This window comes from Simochromis diagramma, unplaced genomic scaffold, assembly GCF_900408965.1.
Source record: "Simochromis diagramma unplaced genomic scaffold, fSimDia1.1 OVJJ01000343.1, whole genome shotgun sequence".
NCBI lineage: Eukaryota > Metazoa > Chordata > Actinopteri > Cichliformes > Cichlidae > Simochromis > Simochromis diagramma.
Window position 1 is genome coordinate 15,069,192 of NW_024386831.1, and position 19,764 is coordinate 15,088,955.

Below are 19,764 nucleotides of genomic sequence, written 5' to 3' on the forward strand. Positions count from 1 at the left end.
CCTGTCCAGGATGTGTACATCCTCATCCTTGAAAGAGTGTCCACTGGCCTGTAGGTGTAAATAGACTGCAGAATCCTGGCCTGACGAGGTAGTTCTTCTATGTTGTGCCATCCGCTTCGCCAGAGGTTGTTTGGTTTCCCCGATGTATAAATCCTGGCAATCCTCCTGGCACTTAACAGCGTACACTATGTTACTCTGTTTGTGTTGGGGGACCCGATTCTTGGGGTGGACCAATTTTTGGCGCAGCGTGTTTTGGGGTTTAAAAGCCACAGAGACCTGGTGTTTAGAAAATTCATGAGAATGTCATGAGGATTTGCATAATTAAGATTAAAGAACTGACCTCCCAGCCCATTGTTACTTCAGTGGGCTGGTTTCAGTCATTATGCAAATGTACTGTTTATAAGATTGGGGAAACCTGCAGTCAGCTGAGACTGAAGAAGCCACTTGGATGAGTGACGAAACCTTTCTCCCACAAAACGCTACGTCCAGATGAACAGAATCAACTTTTGTAGATTTACTTTCCTGGATGATTGAGAATGCATCAAGAAGAAGATCTGATCTGCAGCAGACCTCTGGAAGCAGGACACATGTAGTAAAACACCTTTGTTACTTTATTACAGCTGCCAGTTTTACCCATGTGGACACATTGCAATAGAATCAGGAAAAACAAACAGGAAAACACAAAAGTACTCAAAACACATATATCAGCATCATATAAAACATTTCACTAATGCTTTTTTACTCTAAATATATTCAGCATATATAAACTGCATGTCTGGGTGAGGTATAAGAATAATCCATAGAAGTTTAAGCCTAGGAAGGACAATACAATATCGCCGAGGTAAGAACGGCTTTTTAATAAAATAAAAGTCAATCTGATTTTGTTTCTGTTAAACCAGGAACATGTCAGCTGTCTTTCTATTTATTAAAAATATTTTTGTGTCTAAGGCCAACTGTGACACAAGAGTCACAAGGCATCTCATTAAAATGAGGAAAGCTGAAGGTTGTAGAGCTGGACTCCTAGTGATGGTGTTTCCTCCTTTTATCCACCTGAAATGGACAATGAAGTGACAAAATGATACTCACAGAAGAAACACCAATAAACAAAAATGCACATTTACTGTTTAAAATCTACAGATTTTACCTCTTCTGAGCAGAACGCAAGTCTTCTTGCATTCATCTTCTGTTTCGTAACGGTTGCCATTTCCACCACAGCCTCCGTACCAGAACTGTGCACAAGCATTGGCCTGCTTGTCATAATACCAGCGTATGATATAGTCTCGGCAGGTGCCTTGGTCCAAGCTGAGGTCACAGCGGGGATCTAGACGAGGGAATGGTATGTGAGACACATGTTTACTAAAAAACATTTATGTGTTAGAAGAATAGACTTAGCCCTTTCCCGACAGAGCTAACGCTGATAGATTCAAGGTTTCTTTAAGTGTATAGTCAAAATTAGTTCTTGCAACAAGACATTGATAGCAAGCTCATCAGCAAAGCTACCAAAAAAAGGCTAAAAAGAAAAGAACCAATGTCTTTTAATGGCCCAATGGAAATGAAGACCTTGACCCTCAACTGAAATGCGGTGACAGGACCTTAAAAGAGATGTGTACAAATGAATTTCTGCAAATTTAACATACTGAAGCAAAACTGTAACAGTTGGGCCAAAATTCCAAAATGATGTGAGAGACTAATAAAGTTATACAGAAAACAGCTGCTTTAAGTTATTGCTACTAAACTTTTACAAGTTAGACTGCAATACTGCACAGAGTCCCCTGTACTACAACCCCACACTGCTTACAACCTTTTTTTATTAACACAGTGTATTGATTTGCCTCAGCAGGTAATTTTCATTTAGTTTTTATGTTTTTCTTTCTGTGACATATCCAGTACAGGAGTGTGGTACTCACCTCCAGGCTGAACTGGAATCACCACAGGCTGTAACTGATTTGAGTTTGAGGAGGAACTTGAAGTCAGTGTTGATGAAGATATTCCAGATACTGATGATGAAGATGATACAACAGTTGTTTTGGCCACAGAACTTTCTCTACCAGGTGTTATAAATGTTGTTTTGTTGACTCTAGACAGATGCTTGTCACCCCGCACGTGAGCCCTTAAATCTAAATCTTCACCATCATCATCCTCTGTTACCTATGTGAAACAGCAGCACAGTGTTTCAATATTGCAATAAATACATTTACTGTAAATAACAAAGTATTATGTAATTAAAACAGTGAAGACGAGACCTGAACAGGAAGAGGATCGGCACTGATGGGCAGTGTGAAAGTGTCTCCACGGCCACGGCTGTTGGTGTGTCTATGGTTTTGGATTTCTTCTTCATAACTGTTCCCATATCCATTGTTTCCAAAAATGTAACCATTGTTGCCATAGCTATTATAGGTATTAGTAGTTGCTCCATTATTTCCACTAACACTAAGCCCATTGTTACCATTCCGGTGTCCATTGGTAATGTGATTGTAAATAAAGGCACCATTTTCATCTTCACAGAACTGGCTGACAAGTTTAGACTCCAGTGCTGTGGAAAAATGAAAGAAAAAGTGGGATTATTAGGCATTTTAAAACTCCTCATGATATTTAAAGTATTTGGCTTTGACTTTCACCTGTTAGCGTGTTGAAGTCATCAATGAGGTACACGTGTTCACTGTCTGGGTCTGAGGCTATAAGATTGAGTTCCTGTAAGAACTCAGCCTGGGTTGGATCAGAGGAATTGACAATTCCCAGGGCGTACATCTCAATGTTTGCAGCGTGAGCCTCCCGCACAGCTACATCAAGCTTGACAGGCTCTCGTTTGTCAGTTTGACCATCAGTGATGACGATGGCTACTTTTCTGACACCGGGGCGGGCGCTGAAGAAAGCCTCCTGAGTCGCCTTTCTAATTGCAGTGCCAGTGTAAGTGCCCTCTCCCATGTAAAGCATTTTTCTGATCATCTGCTTGATGTCCTGCTTGCTGATGTAGCGAGCCAAGTTGAATTCTAAATGAACATCCAGACTGTAGAGGACCAGGCCAATTCTGGTGGCGTTGCGGCCAACTGTGGTCCGATCCACTAACCTCGTGACGAAATCTTTGATGATCTCAAAGTTCTCAGGCCCAACACTCTCTGAGCTGTCAATGACGAAGACAAGTTCCATTGGTCTTTCCTTGCACTTGATGCCACATCCTGAAAAGGTATAAAGTGCAGTTAGTACATGACTGCTTTATTGCACATGTGCAGTTTATGGGCAAAGGCAGACCATCAGCGGCTACTCATACTGGCACAATCTGCAATAACAATAAACCCTCTTAAACCTAGGAGTGTTGCTTCTGCAGCTGGTTGCTATGATGGCACCTGCAGTTCATCCAGTGGCCACTTGAGGCTGGCTCCATAACTGAGTCAGTCCCTACAGACTCAAATTTCAAAATAACCAACTTTACAACAAAAATATGCATGTTGACAGTCTGGTACAAACAGATTTTGGTCTTTAAAGCTAATTTTCCTCTTTTAGCTATTAAAATGATAAACAAGCTAGGGTCAGGCAACTTTATGACAAGTAGGTGTCGACTAGGCCACTAGCTAGTTCTTGCCTCAGCTAATACAAGTTCTTGTGGATTTGCAGTGTCAGTGGAATATTTTTATTCCAATTTATTCTGAAGATACCATGGCTAATTATAGTTTTTAATTTACTAAAACCCTGTTTAAGAAGTCTTCACTCCAGGTTTTGCGAGTGCAATTCTAGCATTTTCTGTTTTATCTCACTAGTGCATGTATATTGTATACAGATGATCTAATGCATTTGTTAAGCACTGCAGTCTTTACATGCACTTTGCTTACTAAACAGAATAGTATTAATTAACACCTCAGTACTTTAACCTGTCATCAAAACATTTTAATTTCTTGTTCAAAACATCCATACAGGGAGTGCAGAATTATTAGGCAAATGAGTATTTTGTCCACATCATCCTCTTCATGCATGTTGTCTTACTCCAAGCTGTATAGGCTCGAAAGCCTACTACCAATTAAGCATATTAGGTGATGTGCATCTCTGTAATGAGAAGGGGTGTGGTCTAATGACATCAACACCCTATATCAGGTGTGCATAATTATTAGGCAACGTTCTTTCCTTTGGCAAAATGGGTCAAAAGAAGGACTTGACAGGCTCAGAAAAGTCAAAAATAGTGAGATATCTTGCAGAGGGATGCAGCAATCTCAAAATTGCAAAGCTTCTGAAGCGTGATCATCGAATAATCAAGCGTTTCATTCAAAATAGTCAACAGGGTCGCAAGAAGCATGTGGAAAAACCAAGGCGCAAAATAACTGCCCATGAACTGAGAAAAGTCAAGCGTGCAGCTGCCAAGATGCCACTTGCCACCAGTTTGGCCATATTTCAGAGCTGCAACATCACTGGAGTGCCCAAAAGCACAAGGTGTGCAATACTCAGAGACATGGCCAAGGTAAGAAAGGCTGAAAGACGACCACCACTGAACAAGACACACAAGCTGAAACGTCAAGACTGGGCCAAGAAATATCTCAAGACTGGTTTTTCTAAGGTTTTATGGACTGATGAAATGAGAGTGAGTCTTGATGGGCCAGATGGATGGGCCCGTGGCTGGATTGGTAAAGGGCAGAGAGCTCCAGTCCGACTCAGACGCCAGCAAGGTGGAGGTGGAGTACTGGTTTGGGCTGGTATCATCAAAGATGAGCTTGTGGGGCCTTTTCGGGTTGAGGATGGAGTCAAGCTCAACTCCCAGTCCTACTGCCAGTTTCTGGAAGACACCTTCAAGCAGTGGTACAGGAAGAAGTCTGCATCCTTCAAGAAAAACATGATTTTCATGCAGGACAATGCTCCATCACACGCGTCCAAGTACTCCACAGCGTGGCTGGCAAGAAAGGGTATAAAAGAAGAAAAACTAATGACATGGCCACCTTGTTCACCTGATCTGAACCCCATTGAGAACCTGTGGTCCATCATCAAATGTGAGATTTACAAGGAGGGAAAACAGTACACCTCTCTGAACAGTGTCTGGGAGGCTGTGGTTGCTGCTGCACGCAATGTTGATGGTGGACAGATCAAAACACTGACAGAATCCATGGATGGCAGGCTTTTGAGTGTCCTTGCAAAGAAAGGTGGCTATATTGGTCGCTGATTTGTTGTTGTTTTGTTTTTGAATGTCAGAAATGTATATTTGTGAATGTGGAGATGTTATATTGGTTTCACTGGTAAAAATAAATAATTGAAATGGGTATATATTTGTTTTTTGTTAAGTTGCCTAATAATTATGCACAGTAATAGTCACCTGCACACACAGATATCCCCCTAAAATAGCTAAAACTAAAAACAAACTAAAAACTACTTCCAAAAACATTCAGCTTTGATATTAATGAGTTTTGTGGGTTCATTGAGAACATGGTTGTTGTTCAATAATAAAATTATTCCTCAAAAATACAACTTGCCTAATAATTCTGCACTCCCTGTAGATGTTTGACTAAGTTTAAACTAGAGGGGCACATACTGAGCACATCCTCCATCAGTGCCAATGTCAGTGCTCCGTGTTGCATTGTAAAGGCATTTAAAGACTGTGGTTTAGAATGCAGACATTCAAAAATACAGACAAACAGATGGCATAATCATATATTTTTTGGCTGCTGCTTTGGCAAACTAATAAAATACCAGCATGACAGTAATGAATTCAAAGCTCCTCTGCACACAGATTTAAAAGATTTAATTGCAGATTTTACTTTGCCACATTGTCTGTTTCTACACAATTGTTTATTAATCATTATTAAAATAGACAAGGCTCAATCTTACCACAGATTTCTTTGATCAGCTTAATAATTTCTTCTCTCTGAAAAATATGGAAAACATATGTCAGTGGAAAATCTTTTTACTTTTTTGAATGGCCCCAAAAAATGTTGAATTACTGAACTTACTGTGAGGCTTGGTTCTCCCTTTTCTCCAGGCCTTCCCTGTAATTTGAAAAAGGATGAAAAACAACATTCACGTTTCACTTTTGTGCTGTTAAAAACACATATATGAGTAATTTATTTACTCGTTGTTATTTTGGTCTATTTTACCATTTTACCAGGGACTCCAGGATCTCCCATGTCTCCTTTTGTACCCTTTATCCCCCTCTCACCCTGTAGTCCACGATCACCCTATCATAACAGAAGAATAAATTATCAGACAGAGACCAAGTAATCCGACATCAATAAAATATTTGAAAGAAGCATGTAAATTCATCACTTTTTCTCCAGGAGGCCCATCTCCCCGAGGCCCTCTAGGCCCAGTCATGCCTTGCGATCCTGGCTCACCCTGAAATTAGACTGTGTTATTCACTGAATCATACAGAAGAGATCCAAACTCAAGAAAGGTCATAAATTATTTTTGTGTTTATCCTGCGGCCGGTTTGCCAGGCAGTTCACTTGTGAAACATGTCAGCACCAATAAAATGCCGCTTCACTCTTTCATATACAAAAATGAATGAATGAATATACAAAACATATAAAAAACTTACCTTTGGACCTTGAATACCTTCTCCTTGAGGTCCAGTTGGGCCTGGAGGACCTGGCCTTCCAACATTGCCCTTAACATACAGAATTTCAAGTATATTAGTGAATCCATATTCTACACAAAGCAGCACATACATTAAATATGTTCAAAATACAACTTTCAATATTATAATTTGTCAACATTAGAATTAGCATGTAAAATTAAAAACAATTAGATCAAACTGTAATCGCTCTTACTAGTGGTCCCTGTAAGCCTTCTCCTGGCGGACCAGGCAAACCTGGCAATCCTCTAAACCCAATGTCTCCCTGAAAAAGACATGATAGTATAAAACAGGCATCCTTATACATATCAAACCCACCTCCCAAAAAACAGCGATGCAAAAACTATAATAACAGACTAACTAGATTATCCCAGAATCACGTAGCATGTAGGTACAAACCTTAGGTCCAGGAAATCCCACTCCTTCTGGGCCGGGCTCACCTGGTAGTCCTGGCTGGCCTGGAGCACCCTGGATAAAGTACAGAGATTATTCCAGTTTTAGCAACCTTGCACAACATTAACTAATTACAGAGTTGCAGGAAAAACATTTAGAAATTTGTCATGTCTTGGCAGTTGATACTAACCATAGAGCCAGGGATGCCTTGGCCTTTTGGGCCAGCAGGACCTGGTAAACCTGGATAGCCGCGATCACCCTGGTACAACAAATTCAACAATGAGGCCCAAACCTTTGTGTTTTAATCAGTGTGTCTAATAAATTAGGACTGCATTTACCTTTGGACCAGGTAGTCCATGGCCTGTTTCTCCAATAGGACCAGGTGGGCCAGCGGGACCAATATCACCCTGAACACGAGACAGTTAAGTCTGACTACAGCAACAGTTTTTTGATGCATTATGTTGCATCAGACTACACTGGTGGATGCTTACCAAGATCAGTGTAAAGAGAAAATTTATTTACCTTTGCACCTGCTATGGACCGTCCCGACTGCCCTGGCATGCCCTGCTGGCCTGGTATCCCGCGTTCGCCCTGGAAGGAAGTTGTTGAGGAACTTAAGATCCTATTCACACTTGTCTTTATTTTAACAACAAGTGTGCTGCCAACAACTGGTAGAAGACTCATTTTTTTGGCTTCGTTCAAAGTTTGGGTTAATGTGTATACACTATCACGGACGTTTTGTACCACAGTAAGATATTGTCATGTTCTGTGAAATTCTTACTTTTGGTCCAGATGGTCCTGAGACCCCAGGAGGTCCATGTAACCCACGGATGCCCCTAACACCCTGGTCACCCTGGGAGTGAATACCAAATATATTTTGTGAGTAGCATTAAGAAAACTGTGGGATACACAAGACTACTGAATTATAAACATACCTTCTCGCCTTGAGTGCCAACTCCTTGTGGCCCCTCAGAACCTCTTAAACCAGGCAAACCAGGCTCACCCTAAAAGAACGAATGGGTTTATTCAATAAATAATAAGACTTTTTTTCATAACCATTGTTAAAATGATCAGTCAGATACTGCTTTACCTTCTGCCCTGGAGCTCCATCTTCTCCTGGCAGACCAGGCAGGCCACTCACTCCTGCCGCTCCAGGTTCTCCCTGTAACAGCAGAATGTTTTCACATCCAGCTTTTGCTGTATTCAGTACTGTTTTATGCTGCTAGACCAGGATTAGCCTGACACACTTTGTTCAGGAAATGTCTTATCTTACCTTTGGCCCAGGTTCACCAACACCTGTCTCTCCTGGAGCTCCATGCTCTCCTGGTAAACCTTGGTCGCCCTTTGAGAGAAGTCATATTCTAGTCATATCCTAACACGTTTAATTAAACTTAAATCTGAAAACTTAATATTTCAGATTTAATAATAATTCTAAATTTGAAATATTTTACGTTTTATTTTATTCATTTGTAGTAGTTTTAATTGTCTGCTGTCTCTGTTTGATAACTATGGCAAGCAGCTAAATTATTTTGTCCTGATATAACAGGACAGGGTAAAGTTAGTTCTAGACTGACTAGGAATCAAGTTCTTATCTTGTCTGCGTGACTAAAGTAAACAAGTAAACCTGGATAATCTGAATATGCATCTTAAGGGTTTTTTAACAAACCTTGGGCCCAGGTAGACCTTCTCCTGGAAGACCTCTGACTCCTGGGGGGCCTCTTGGTCCTTCATTTCCCTGTACAATAATAATAATGATTCGAGGGTTATTTTAATGTGTGGTGCTACTGCATTCCAATTTCTCAGCATATGTGTCAGAACAAATAAAGGCAATCAAATAGCATTTAGATATAGATGTCGTCCTGACCTTTTCTCCCTGTATGCCCACTGCTATTGGTCCAGTTGGCCCCGGCAATCCTGGTTGGCCCAGTTCTCCCTGGGAATAAACCATCATAATCATAAATACTTACTGTTAACATTCACGTGTTCACCCAGTGTTAGCTGTAGAAGAGAGGGTGAATGGATCCCTTTCCTCTTTTGTGATCCCTGAGATTTTTTTGTGCACTTTGCATTAAATTTGTGTCCTTTTGGTTTCCCTTTCATTAATAAAGATTTAAAGTTGATTTTGATTTCAGGGAATCACTATTGTTGCACAAAAGTATGCAGGCCCAGTCTCAGCCTCCTGGTGGGTTTTAGTTTGTTCCTGAAAATGCTAGAATTAGTATTATAGTGTATAGGAAACTCATATCGTGAGAAAGACCGTAAAGATCAACAGCAATGCAAACAAAAACTCATTTTTATTTTATAGATTACACTTCATCATATCCTGTACACACATACAGAATATGGTTATGTACAGTAAGTTCCCAGACTCATTTTATCTTCATATACTGTATTTTCACATTTGTTGTGTTTATCAACCTTTTTTCAGGTTAATAAATGTTTAACTCACAAGCAGCCAATGAAAGATTGTGTATAGCTACCTAACTGTATAGTATATAGTGCAGCCCTGCTGTATGCACTACCGTTAACATTCCCACAGTAACCAGATGTTTAATCTAATGCACTCCTGTATTTTGCCTCACTCAGTCACAACATTTTTATAATTGTAGCCTAAAGGACTTCTAGAGTTTCCCCTCGTGGATTTCATTAGAGTCTTTGTTGTGAACAGTCTTTGTTGTTGCACTGAATTTTCTTAATTAACTTCATTTACAACCCACCTTTTCTCCTTTGATGCCTACACCCTGCTGTCCCCGCGGTCCCCTGGGCCCTGGCAGCCCTCGATCCCCCTGTAGACCAAAATCAGGTTAATTCCATTAGTCAAGATTGGGTCACAGCCAAATCCCACTGTTTCAGTAAAGCATGGCAGGAGGGCATGTTTGCTCCTGTTGCTGAGTGATTCACAATGATCCCATGACCCAGGAATGACATGTTTTTGTTTGTTTGTCTTTCTGACAATTTTTGAGTGTACAATACTTTTATCTAAACTAGTGTTTGTTCATTTAAAAAATCTGAATGGAGAGGAGGTTTTTTCTCAATAGGATGGTATAGTAAAAAGTATAATCACCAGAAAGTCTGAAAGTGATTAAAAACATATAACTGCTTGAGGACATTTCAGTGTTAATTCCCTCAACAAATAAAACTGCTTTTAGAATTCTTTACACAGAAACTTCAACAACTTTATAAAGAGAGTGTTGCTAACATTATTTTAGGTTTTTACTCTTACTCGGTTATCATACTGTTTTTACTTCGCTGTGGTTAGGTTGTTTTCTTTGCTGCTACACAGTAAGACCTGCTGTCATTAGTATTAACATGTCTTGCTAAGCCCTTGGTTGAATCCCAGCTATCTCTATTTGAATGAGACGTCTGTTGTGTGTTTTAAAATGCAGCATGTGGCAGCATGGGGAAAACATAGTTTTTAGGCTTAACAACAGAGTGTGTATACACACTTGAGTGAACGCCTGTATTGTGAGTCAGTGAGCTGGAACAGAGGCTGATTTTGACAGATGTGTATCAACTAGTTACCTGAGACTGAATCATACACTCTTTGTTTCTTTTAGTAATGCTTGCTGAGGAGCTTATTTAATCACAATTTATGTCTTTGTAACCTTCAGATACAGCAAATGATTCATGGAATATTTACTGTAATAGATTTTGAAGTTGGTAATGATGAAAGTAGTTAGTTTAAAGATCATTATAATGAAGGCAGATTATCTGCAGCACTCATTTTGTCTAGTAGTGTAAGATCAGAGGTGTGTTTTCAGTGCCGTGATATAGAGGTGAAGCACTCTCAGATTAGTTCAGATCAATATTTTTGCCACATTTCTTATGGTTTCAAAATAGTGTTTTCCTCCTCTATTTGCAAGATTATGCAAAACTACCAGTGTCACATTTATCAAAAATTGGGGAGAAGTGGAGCATGGCTGAAGAAAGAACCTATTAAAATGGGCTTTGGTTCAGGTTTGTTTTTCCTCCAAAATCTGCGATTAATAAATTATATCTTATCTTAAATGCAATGTAGGACATTTGCCTTGGTGGAGGATACACTAATAATGTTTAATATTTTTTCAAAAATATCATTTGTCTTTCACTTGCCTGCCTTTTAAACACAACCCCAAATTTTTTATTCTCTAATGATAGATTTAAAGAAATACCTTTGGCCCAGGAAACCCTTCACCTTGGGGTCCTTTTTCCCCTTGAACACCTTGTGGTCCTTGCATCCCCTGTAAAGATAATCAGCGTACAATATAGCTAGCTGTAAGTCAAAATACAGACTTTCTTCAGAGAGCAGATCTCCCACTAACACCAACACTGACTTCACAGCTATAAAACTGTAGCACAGACTCTGATGCTTCTGAACTTACAGGAAGGCCGGGTTCACCCACTCCTGGAGGACCAGGAGGACCTGGTCTGCCCTGGAATCCCATGTCACCCTGAAGAGAAATATTAGTGCAAATTAGTCACCCAAACACAATCACGACAATCAATATTCAGAGGAAAGTTCATAACATGACTTGCTTTTGGTCCAGGAAGCCCAATACCAGTCTCCCCTTGAATTCCTGGAGGGCCGGATGGGCCCCGTTCACCCTGTATTCACAAACATATTATTTAAACAACTGTATGTTGGACTTGGAAGCATTAGCATATAGACGTACTGAACGACAATGTTTATATCTCTCATCGTTTGTTACCACTTAATTTAAACCTTTAGTAGCTTGGTTTCATTGTATGAAAAAGATGGAAAAAGGACTGAAATGTTTTATTTTTTCCTGTGTATAAGGTTAAGAAGGCCCAAAGGTCATTACTACATCAAAGGTGAATCTCAAAGTTGGGGTAATGGTAGCTGTTATCTAAAGATAAGAAGAATAAGCTCAAAATCATGTAATCACTTAGACTGTTTAATAAAGTCTCTGTCTACAGTTTTAACCTGAACTGATACAAGGAATTAATACAAAGACTTGTCTTACAGCTACTCGACTTGCTTGTGTGTTTGCACAAATTGCATAGGGACCACCAAGACTCCTTGTAATCTTTCCAAATGCATACAGGTCCTCACATGGTGAGACACTGAGCATACACAGACTTTCCATGTGTGTTATTAAGTGCAAGCCTTGTTGGAAAAGCTGAAGATGGTGTGGGCACCCCAAATCTGTATTTAGACACAGGATATAGGCCATTGGGAGAGCCTAGAGTGAGACTTTTTCATTATGTTTTTTTTCCCTGAGCTCCTGAATGGAAGTAATGATGGGGAAGACATTGGCTCATTGCCAAGTCTTCACGCAGGGGTCTATTAGAAGACAACCGGCTTCTGTGTTATAGAGTTATTACCGAGGTAGAAAAACTCTAACCTCTTGTTTATACTCAACATAAAAGGAAATGCAAAGGTCACAGCAGATGTGCATGGTAGGATAAGTAAAAGTTGTCAGAAAGTGGCAGACCTGCTTTCCCTGGGGGCCCTCAGGTCCCCTGTCTCCATGCGGTCCTGGTAAACCCTGGATAAGAACAGCATACGGTGACTGATCATCACTTGAAATATCACAATATTGTGGGTGTGCAGTTCAAATCAGTTCAAATGTTGACACAAACATTTGAACTGTTTAGTAAATGGAGCAAAAAACAGCGTTACTAAATGCTAATTGCTAAAGTGCATAACAAAACAAATTCAAAGGTAATAATCCAAAAGAATGCAGGACATGAAATGGTTAAGCACCAGAAAAAAGAAACTGACAGGATTTCAAATGAAGCTTATGTGTAAGTTTAATAAGGAAAATCTGTAATCACTCATCTGCCTGCTTCCCTGTCCCTATCTCTGCTGAACCTGGTCACTCACAGCTCTATCCAAATCTCCATCTTCATCTTCGCCGGCACCAGTGTCTAGACTCCAGGAGATCCTGTCTTTATTCCTATCACTGCAGGCATTCTGTTACGATGGGTTATCATTAACTAATTGCCAAATAGCTCAACTAAATGCTATATTTCAATAAATCATCTTCAATAATTCCTAATGGTCTATCCTTTTTAAAACACACAAAGCATCATTTACAAAACAAGACACAAGTGAAACAAAGCTCAGGTGTGAAAAATCAACCACACCACAAACCTGTGATGCCAGATGATCACAGGGAAACAAAAGCAGCAAGTACAAACAAAACAACACAAAAAAATGATGCTTCATGATAAAATTAGGGGAAGAAAACAAACAGGTGACACTAAGGCATGAAGGCTACTACTGAACAAGATGACAAAGACAGGAGAAAATAAGAGTTGCAACTAAAAACTGATGAAAAACAGTGATGAAGACAGTACCCACTGATTCTGAGGTATAACACTTTGCTGCTCTGTTTTGTCTGCTTATTAAGTTGCTTATTAAATTTATGTTAAGATACATGAGTTCATACTAACCTGCAGGCCTCGGGGTCCTCTTTCTCCTATTGACCCCTCAGGACCCTGAAACACATTAAACAACCATAGGAAACAGACCATAAACCCAATTACCATATACACAATTAGTAAAATCCATTAAATTGAAAATGTTAGTTAATGTTAGAATGTTTAATACCAAGAGCAATGTCATACCCTGTCTCCTTTGATTCCTGGAGTGCCACATTCACCCCTCTCACCCTGCGCAGAAATTACAAAAACAGTTCAGGCTTCAATTCGCTCCAAAACATCCCACCACTGTTACTAATCTAAATTTCATACCTTATCTCCTCTGTAACCTGGTTTTCCCTGCAAATAAAAATGATTGAGACGCCATGTGTGAACAAGTTTCACAAACAATGAAGATGTTGATCACAAATAGTGTCATTTACCTCTGGACCCTCTCGCCCGGGTACTCCACTTAATCCTGCTTCACCCTTAGGTGGGATTAGAAACAGGTTTAGAAACAAAAATGGATACTTGTACATTATTAGTGTGTTAAAGCAATTCAGATAATAATTCTGAAATAATTTAGAAAGACCTCATAGTCACTATACTTAATGGAAGCCAGTAAATAAAAGTTAAGATTAAGAAAGACAACACAGACATTTCATAGTTACAATGTAAATCAATACTAGCATGTAAAGCAATGTTGGAAAGATGTAAATGTAGTTCTTAAACATTTTAATTACAAAGTAGCTCTTAATTACAAGACGTAAACATGGGTTGAAAGCTCTGCAAGCATTTATAGTCATGGAAAAAATGTCTGCTATTATACAAAATGCATGTTTATCATCATAGGCACTAAAGTTACCCTTATGAACCTAATTTCTTACCTGCTGTCACCAGTATATTAGAGGTAAGGAAGAGCAACAGCACAATAGTGATACACATATTTTTAAATACAAGGTAATATGAATATGAGGAAAATAAAATCGGACCTAATATTGAACCTTGTGGTACTCCACTGGACACAAGCGAAGAAGTGAATTAAAAGCACGAGTTTTGTAAGTTCAGGGAAGCCTAACGTCTTTTTGCAAAAGACGGAAGTATTAAGTATCTCATGAAAATTTCTGCAAGCTAAGAGCTTAACATTCAGAGCAGTCCACATATCCATCAAAGGGCACACACCTTTTGCCCTTTAGGCCCCGGGGCTCCATCATCACCAGGGCGACCTTTCTTTCCCTGGAAAATGCAACAAAATCAAGATAGAGATTTGATAATTTGTTTTGTAAATTTTGCATTCTTGTTGCTGTGCACAAAATGACTTCAGCAGATAACACTATGACCTTTAACCTCAACCAAGTTGTTGCCGAGTAACCGTGTGGAAAAAGGTCAGGGACCTTTCTGACAGATCTGTATGATCGCTGAAAATATGAAACATGAAACATCTTGTCCACATGGCCATAGGTCATTGTTTTGAGCTGCACCTGGATAGTGTGTGTCAGTTACTATTCACCAGAAATCCCTAGTTTGTGGTAATTTTACCAATAAGAGCAATTATGAGAACCTCTTAGTCTGAGTGTAAGAATGTGAAGAATCTCTCTGTGGTGAAAGCACCTGGTCTCACAGTAGTTGTCAGTCAGTAATATGACTGTCTGCCGATAACTTGACCACATTATCTGAGCAGGAGAAGGGCTTAAACTAAAGTTGTTATGAGTAAAATATGTGAGTATGTGTGTAGAACAGCTCAGATCATCTTGTGCAAGTATTCTTCTATCCTCGTCCCATTGACCATGGCAAGATTAGTGAGATTTACTATGGCCAAAGAATCAGTTTTACAGGAAGCTCTAAATGTGATGCTTCTGTCTTCCATGGGTCACATCCGATGTCACATTAGTATAATAACTAGATGAGGGTAAGTAAATATATTTCTCTTCAAATAGAAGATGAAAGTCTCTGGTCCTTTTTCATTAATCTTCTTTAAGATGGTGGGATTGAACCACCCATCCTCTTTGTTTGTGCAAATGCCTCTAAGCTGCATTTAAAAAGCAAGCAATTATCCCGTCTGAACAAAAACGACACAGCAATCATAACTAAAATATCAGGTTCGTATAAAATGTTTCTGAAATCCTTCTCACAGATGAGTGCGACACTTCAAAGAAAACTCATTGCTTATGGTGTATTTTCATACTTACTGCAGGCCCACTGGGTCCTCTCTCTCCTTTGTCACAAGCACATCTCTGAGCCACTGGGCACTTCAAAGAGCAGAGATACGATTATTAAACTGTGATAAAAGCCATTTTTTAACAGTCAATTAAATTAAATAATTTAGCTACTTAATGACATTTTATTGAATATCAAATATCTACAGTTCGTGTGAGTTAATATTTGCAACTTGTACTTACATCTTCATCAGCTAAGCCAATCTGCAAAGAAAATAGAAATGGACTTGTTGTCAGTTGTACAAACATACTTCAGACACTTATTAGGTTTCTTCTGTTATTGCCAAGATGTGTTGTCTTGATTCAGCATAACTTACGTGTCTACATGCATTGGTTTTGATAAAAATTTAGGAAATAATGAGATTTTGGTATACAAATCTTAACTTTGCATTATCTATTAACTTTTAAAGTCCTTTAAAATGATTAGTTACACTGAGTGAATGAGTGTGTGTAATAAATAAAGTGGTCAGATGCAATGGAAATGAATATATGCACATCATGTATTATTCCACAGGAAATCTAACCGCCTTAACCCAATTATTAATTTTAATTGTTAAGGCAGTTTAATATCAACAGTAATACAATTAGAGATTACCAGACGGAAAAGAAAATCCTGGGGGCTTTTCCTTTGTGGACATGAACATCTTTCATTTGTTTTTTCCACAGCACTGTCATCACTTCATCTCTATAAGATTACATGAAGCTTGCATATCAATGTACCAACTCCCATTCAAAGCAAATACATCACTTTTCTTTTTTGTTTTGTTTACTGAGAGATGAGCTTTAATACTAAATACTCACAATTTCAGTGGAGATTTTTTCGACTATGTTATTATCCTGTAAATTACGGAGAAAGACAGAAGCAGGGGAGCTGGCAAGGAGGCGGAGATTAGCAACATTGGCCGGCTCATTGGCTGCTCGGGTGATGCCCAAAGTGAAGAACTTGATGCCCTGGTTTTTGGCTTCAGCAACAGCAGAGAAAATGTCAGGGTTCCTTGGGTGGGAAACACCATCTGTAAGCAGCACTGCTACTTTGATGCTGTGGGGGCTGGATTCTTCCAGGTAAATCTTGGTCATGTTGGTGATGGCGTACGTGGTGTAGGTGCCATGCCCAATGTAGATTATTGGGGCTATTTGGGTCTTGAAATTCTCTGCTCCTCTCCAATCTCTGAAGGTCTGCTCTGTGATAACGTGGCTGCTGTACTGCAGCAGAGCAACTCTCAAACTCAAGCTGCGTCCAGTCTGCAGCCGGACACCTCGGAGTCTGTCCACCATGTTCATGGCAAGCTGCTTTTCATCCTCATGATTGTCTTTTGCACTCTCAGAGCTGTCCAACAGGAAGGCAAGTTCCAGGCTACAGTCTTCATCAAGGATGGCTGTGACCACACAGAACAAGTTATCTGATTAACTGATTGACTGCATCTCAATCAACTTGAAGAGAAAATGCTGCAATTTTTGTAACAAATCCAAAAATTTATATTGAGAAGATGTAAAAATTTTTTGCAAAATCAGTTGGGGTTATGGATTTGTGCTTCTTATTTTGTTGAAATATACTGCTTAAGTTTTGAGAATGAAGAAATATTAATGTATCACTTTAAAAACTGTCTTCTTTATTCATTTATTTCTTACCTTGATCATTGTAGATATTTGCAGCAAGAGGTTTGGCTCCAGAAATCTTGATGGTTTTCCTCGCTTGGTAAAAGTCTTGGGCCCATATGCTGGAAAGTGCTGTGGCCAGCAGCAGTGGTGTAAGAAACATCCTTGCCCCTTAGAGAATACAGCAACGACAAATTAAAGTCAAAATTACACTGTACAAAAGAGGTCTTCACATCAAATCAGAGTGTAGCAGGTTGTTTTTTGGAGAAATCAAACTCTTAAATGTAACATTTAGAAAGGTAGTAGATCTTTAAAAGTATTAAGAGACTTTCTTCACATTGACTTACAAGCCAGCTTCCTGTGCAATTGCTGCAGTCAGTCCTGTTTTCGGGGTCGTGAAAAATGCAGAATTAAAAAAGGCAGCAGGGTGGGCAGAGGACCAGCAGAGGACAACTAGCACCGTGGGTTGCACTTCATTGATTGTGAAGCAGCAGTAGTGTCAGTTCTGCTGGGAGAAGAGACTAAGAGACCCTCAGACATTCACTCCTCCTTTATAAGGAGGCACCGACAGACCAGATCCAATGGAGCAAGGCCAACACTCCTGCGCTTGCCTGAGGCAAAGAGATGGCTGAGATGTGTTTGAAAGAGTGAAGCAATGTAGTGCATGTTTGGTGAACTTGGTATTTTAATGACTACAAATTGAACTACAGAATAACACAGAATTATATTCATCATGTTAAGTAATGGATTGAAATCATTATAGTTACAGAGTTGAATTAGCTGCATTTAGATTGTTCTATAATCATTAATGTCATTAAACTCACTATAGTTAAATAGCGTTATGTTAGATGCTTAATTCTTTGTATTTGCTGTGAGCTCGTAAAATTGGAATGGTTTTAGTGATGTTTTTGTAATTAAATTCCATAAGGGTGTGGAAGGTTCAAAATTTAAAGGCTCTAAAGGCAAATTCCTCGTCACCTTCGGTCTCACCGGGGCTTTGGAATGACCATAACAGTGCTGCCTGTGGAAAAATGGGTTAAAAGGTCCAAGATTTATGTTCGCTTAAATGCCAAGCAATGAAAACCAGTGAAGAGGTGCAAAAAGGTGGCAATCAAATAGAATTTTGATCCAAGTATTCTCCACAAAGAAAGATAGATAGATAGATTCAGAAGCTTCAAATAAAGCTTAAAACCTCCAAGTGAGTGACAGGCACTTCAATTTTCAGAAAATAAATAAAAGGAAACTGCAGGTGGTATTTCAACTTCCAGACCATGAAATATGACCTTATGATATTGCAGAAGCAGAGGTGACCTTTCATTGTGCTCCTGGTGTGGTTTAGAGATGAGGACGGTTCTTGAGGATTCACAGAGCATTCTGCCTGCTGTGCTTAAAGTGAAGAGGCTCTGTATTACAGACCTGCAGGCTAGGAGTAATTAGAGGAGACTTTCTGACACAAAGGAATGCAACACTGAATGATGGTTTGGAAAAAAACACACACACTGCATCTTTGGATTATGACAAATGACAGCCTATCAGTATACTTCGTATGTAGGGTGTATGACTGTAAAGTTCAGGTGTGGTCAAAATGGATTACAAAGAATTCGGTCGATATTTCTGATCTGCAACTGCTTATCCAATGAATGTCACCAAATGGCCTGGCGAGAAAGGAAGGGTGCACCCTGGATATGTTTGCCTGTCTGTTATAGGGCTCACTGAGAAAGACAACTATTCACTTTCATATTCACATGTACCACCAATGTAAAATCATCAGTTAACCTAAACTTGTTGACCAGATGTGCAAAGGAAGAGCATCCAAAGTCCAAATGGAAAGGTCCGAAACAAAACTTTTTTTTTTTTACCAGAACCAAATTTTTTTTTGCCATCCACGAGTCCAGATTTTCCCAGAGGTCTGAATTTTCTTGAGTAAATCTAAATTCCATCCATCCATCCATTCTCTGCCGCTTATTCTTTTTCAGTGTCGCAGGGGGGCTGGAGCCTATCCCAGCTGTCTTGTGGCGAGAGATAGGGTACACCCTGGAGAGGTCGCCAGTCTGTCGCAGGGCTAATACATTTAAAATTTAATTTCAAATAATTCCAAACTTTTGAACTTATAGATGGCATAAAAATTCCAACTTATTTTCATTGGCAGAAACAAGTTCCACATTTCGCAGCACTGTCATATGTTCAGTCTCGGCTGTTGGCTTTATAAAGCATCTCTGCATCACACAGTGTGTTTTTATAAGCTGTAAAATTAGTTATATGCATTACTACTACAGTATCTCTTGCAAAATACACTATCCCAACCTATGTATGCAAGCACAATCTGACCTGAAGAGTTGTAGGGGCCATCTTCGCCTTCATTTAATAGGCAAAGACAGACATTAAAGCCATTAAAGGCAGGGTGAGAAAGAATGACATCCAGGAAATCACCATGATCCCAAGCCGCTGCAGCTTTTCAGCATTCGGGTTATCCATTTAACCAAGTGAGCAACAACAATCCCCCAACAGATAAGATTTGAGGTGTTCCTTTGCACTCATCTCAGTGAATCATGAATTTTCACAAAATGCTGAATTTATCTAATTTATTAACATGTAATTTTATTACACAAGTTAAATTTAATGGATAGTTTATACAAATAACCTTTTCCT

The 19,764-nt window shown here is 39.4% G+C and overlaps 1 protein-coding gene across 2 annotated transcripts; it reads right to left on the bottom strand.

Annotated features, from left to right (window-relative positions):
* Positions 1–588: 588 nt before the first annotated feature.
* col28a2a (collagen, type XXVIII, alpha 2a) lies at positions 589–19,682 on the bottom strand. Of its 2 annotated transcripts, XM_040028153.1 has the most exons (37): positions 17,463–19,682; positions 17,149–17,286; positions 16,321–16,895; positions 15,703–15,723; positions 15,493–15,552; positions 14,486–14,539; positions 13,747–13,791; positions 13,637–13,663; positions 13,511–13,555; positions 13,337–13,381; positions 12,765–12,854; positions 12,373–12,426; positions 11,453–11,521; positions 11,299–11,367; positions 11,089–11,157; positions 9,655–9,723; positions 8,802–8,870; positions 8,604–8,672; positions 8,211–8,279; positions 8,028–8,099; positions 7,873–7,941; positions 7,719–7,790; positions 7,460–7,528; positions 7,276–7,344; positions 7,128–7,196; positions 6,944–7,012; positions 6,741–6,809; positions 6,509–6,577; positions 6,238–6,306; positions 6,069–6,149; positions 5,925–5,960; positions 5,803–5,839; positions 2,619–3,176; positions 2,244–2,533; positions 1,908–2,148; positions 1,145–1,321; positions 589–1,050 (listed from the first exon to the last, which is right to left on the bottom strand). In XM_040028153.1, exons 2-37 carry the CDS (start codon positions 17,276–17,278, stop codon positions 1,043–1,045), a joined length of 3,753 nt encoding a protein of 1,250 aa, XP_039884087.1. In that variant the 5' UTR covers positions 17,279–17,286; positions 17,463–19,682; the 3' UTR covers positions 589–1,042. The 2 variants fall into 2 exon arrangements, with proteins under 2 accessions (XP_039884087.1, XP_039884088.1); XM_040028154.1 differs by lacking the exon at positions 12,765–12,854.
* Positions 19,683–19,764: the final 82 nt, after the last annotated feature.